Source organism: Neopelma chrysocephalum, unplaced genomic scaffold, assembly GCF_003984885.1.
Source record: "Neopelma chrysocephalum unplaced genomic scaffold, ASM398488v2 Primary Assembly neopelma1_96922, whole genome shotgun sequence".
NCBI lineage: Eukaryota > Metazoa > Chordata > Aves > Passeriformes > Pipridae > Neopelma > Neopelma chrysocephalum.
The window spans coordinates 3,551-4,124 of record NW_020925565.1 but is presented as its reverse complement, the minus strand read 5'-3'; the positions used below and the strand labels follow the sequence as shown (position 1 = coordinate 4,124).

The following is a 574-nucleotide window of genomic DNA, read 5'->3' as shown; positions in this document are numbered from 1 at the left end:
CACGGCGGTGGGGGGACCCCACGGCCTTGGGGACCCCCCCTGGGGGGCACAGAGAGGGGTCAGAGGGGTTATTGGGGTCATGGAGGAGTTATTGGGATCAGGGGGATGGAGGGACCCCTAAATCCAGGCAGCAGCTCACCACGTCCCCCCCAGACAGGGCACGGCGGTGGGGGGACCCCACGGCCTTGGGGACCCCCCCTGAGGGGCACACAGAGGGTTAGTGGGGTCGGGGGGGGGAGTTATTGGGGTTATTGGGGTCATGGGGGGGTTATTGGGGTTATTGGGGTCAGGGGGACGGAGGGACCCCCAAATCCAGGCAGCAGCTCACCACGTCCCCCCCAGACAGGGCACGACGGTGGGGGGACCCCACGGCCTTGGGGACCCCCCCTGAGGGACATTATTGGGGTCAGAGGGGGTTATTGGGGTCAGAGGGGGTATTGGGGTCATGAGGGGTTTATTGGGGTGGGGAGGGTTACTGGGGTCAGGGAGGATTTATTGGAGTCAGGGGGTTTATTGGGGTCAGGGAGGTTATTGGGGTCAGGAACAATTTATTGGGGTGAGAGGGGATTTTTTG

At 63.4% G+C, this 574-nt stretch overlaps 1 protein-coding gene across 1 annotated transcript in view; it reads right to left on the bottom strand.

The window, feature by feature from the left end:
- Positions 1–286: 286 nt before the first annotated feature.
- LOC113960852 (ryanodine receptor 1-like) overlaps positions 287–574 on the bottom strand; it is a gene marked incomplete at its 5' end in the record, with an annotated part of 3,235 nt that continues 2,947 nt past the window's right edge. The window contains 1 exon segment of the mRNA XM_027670686.1: positions 287–387. Coding sequence (XP_027526487.1) covers positions 287–387 — 101 coding nt within the window.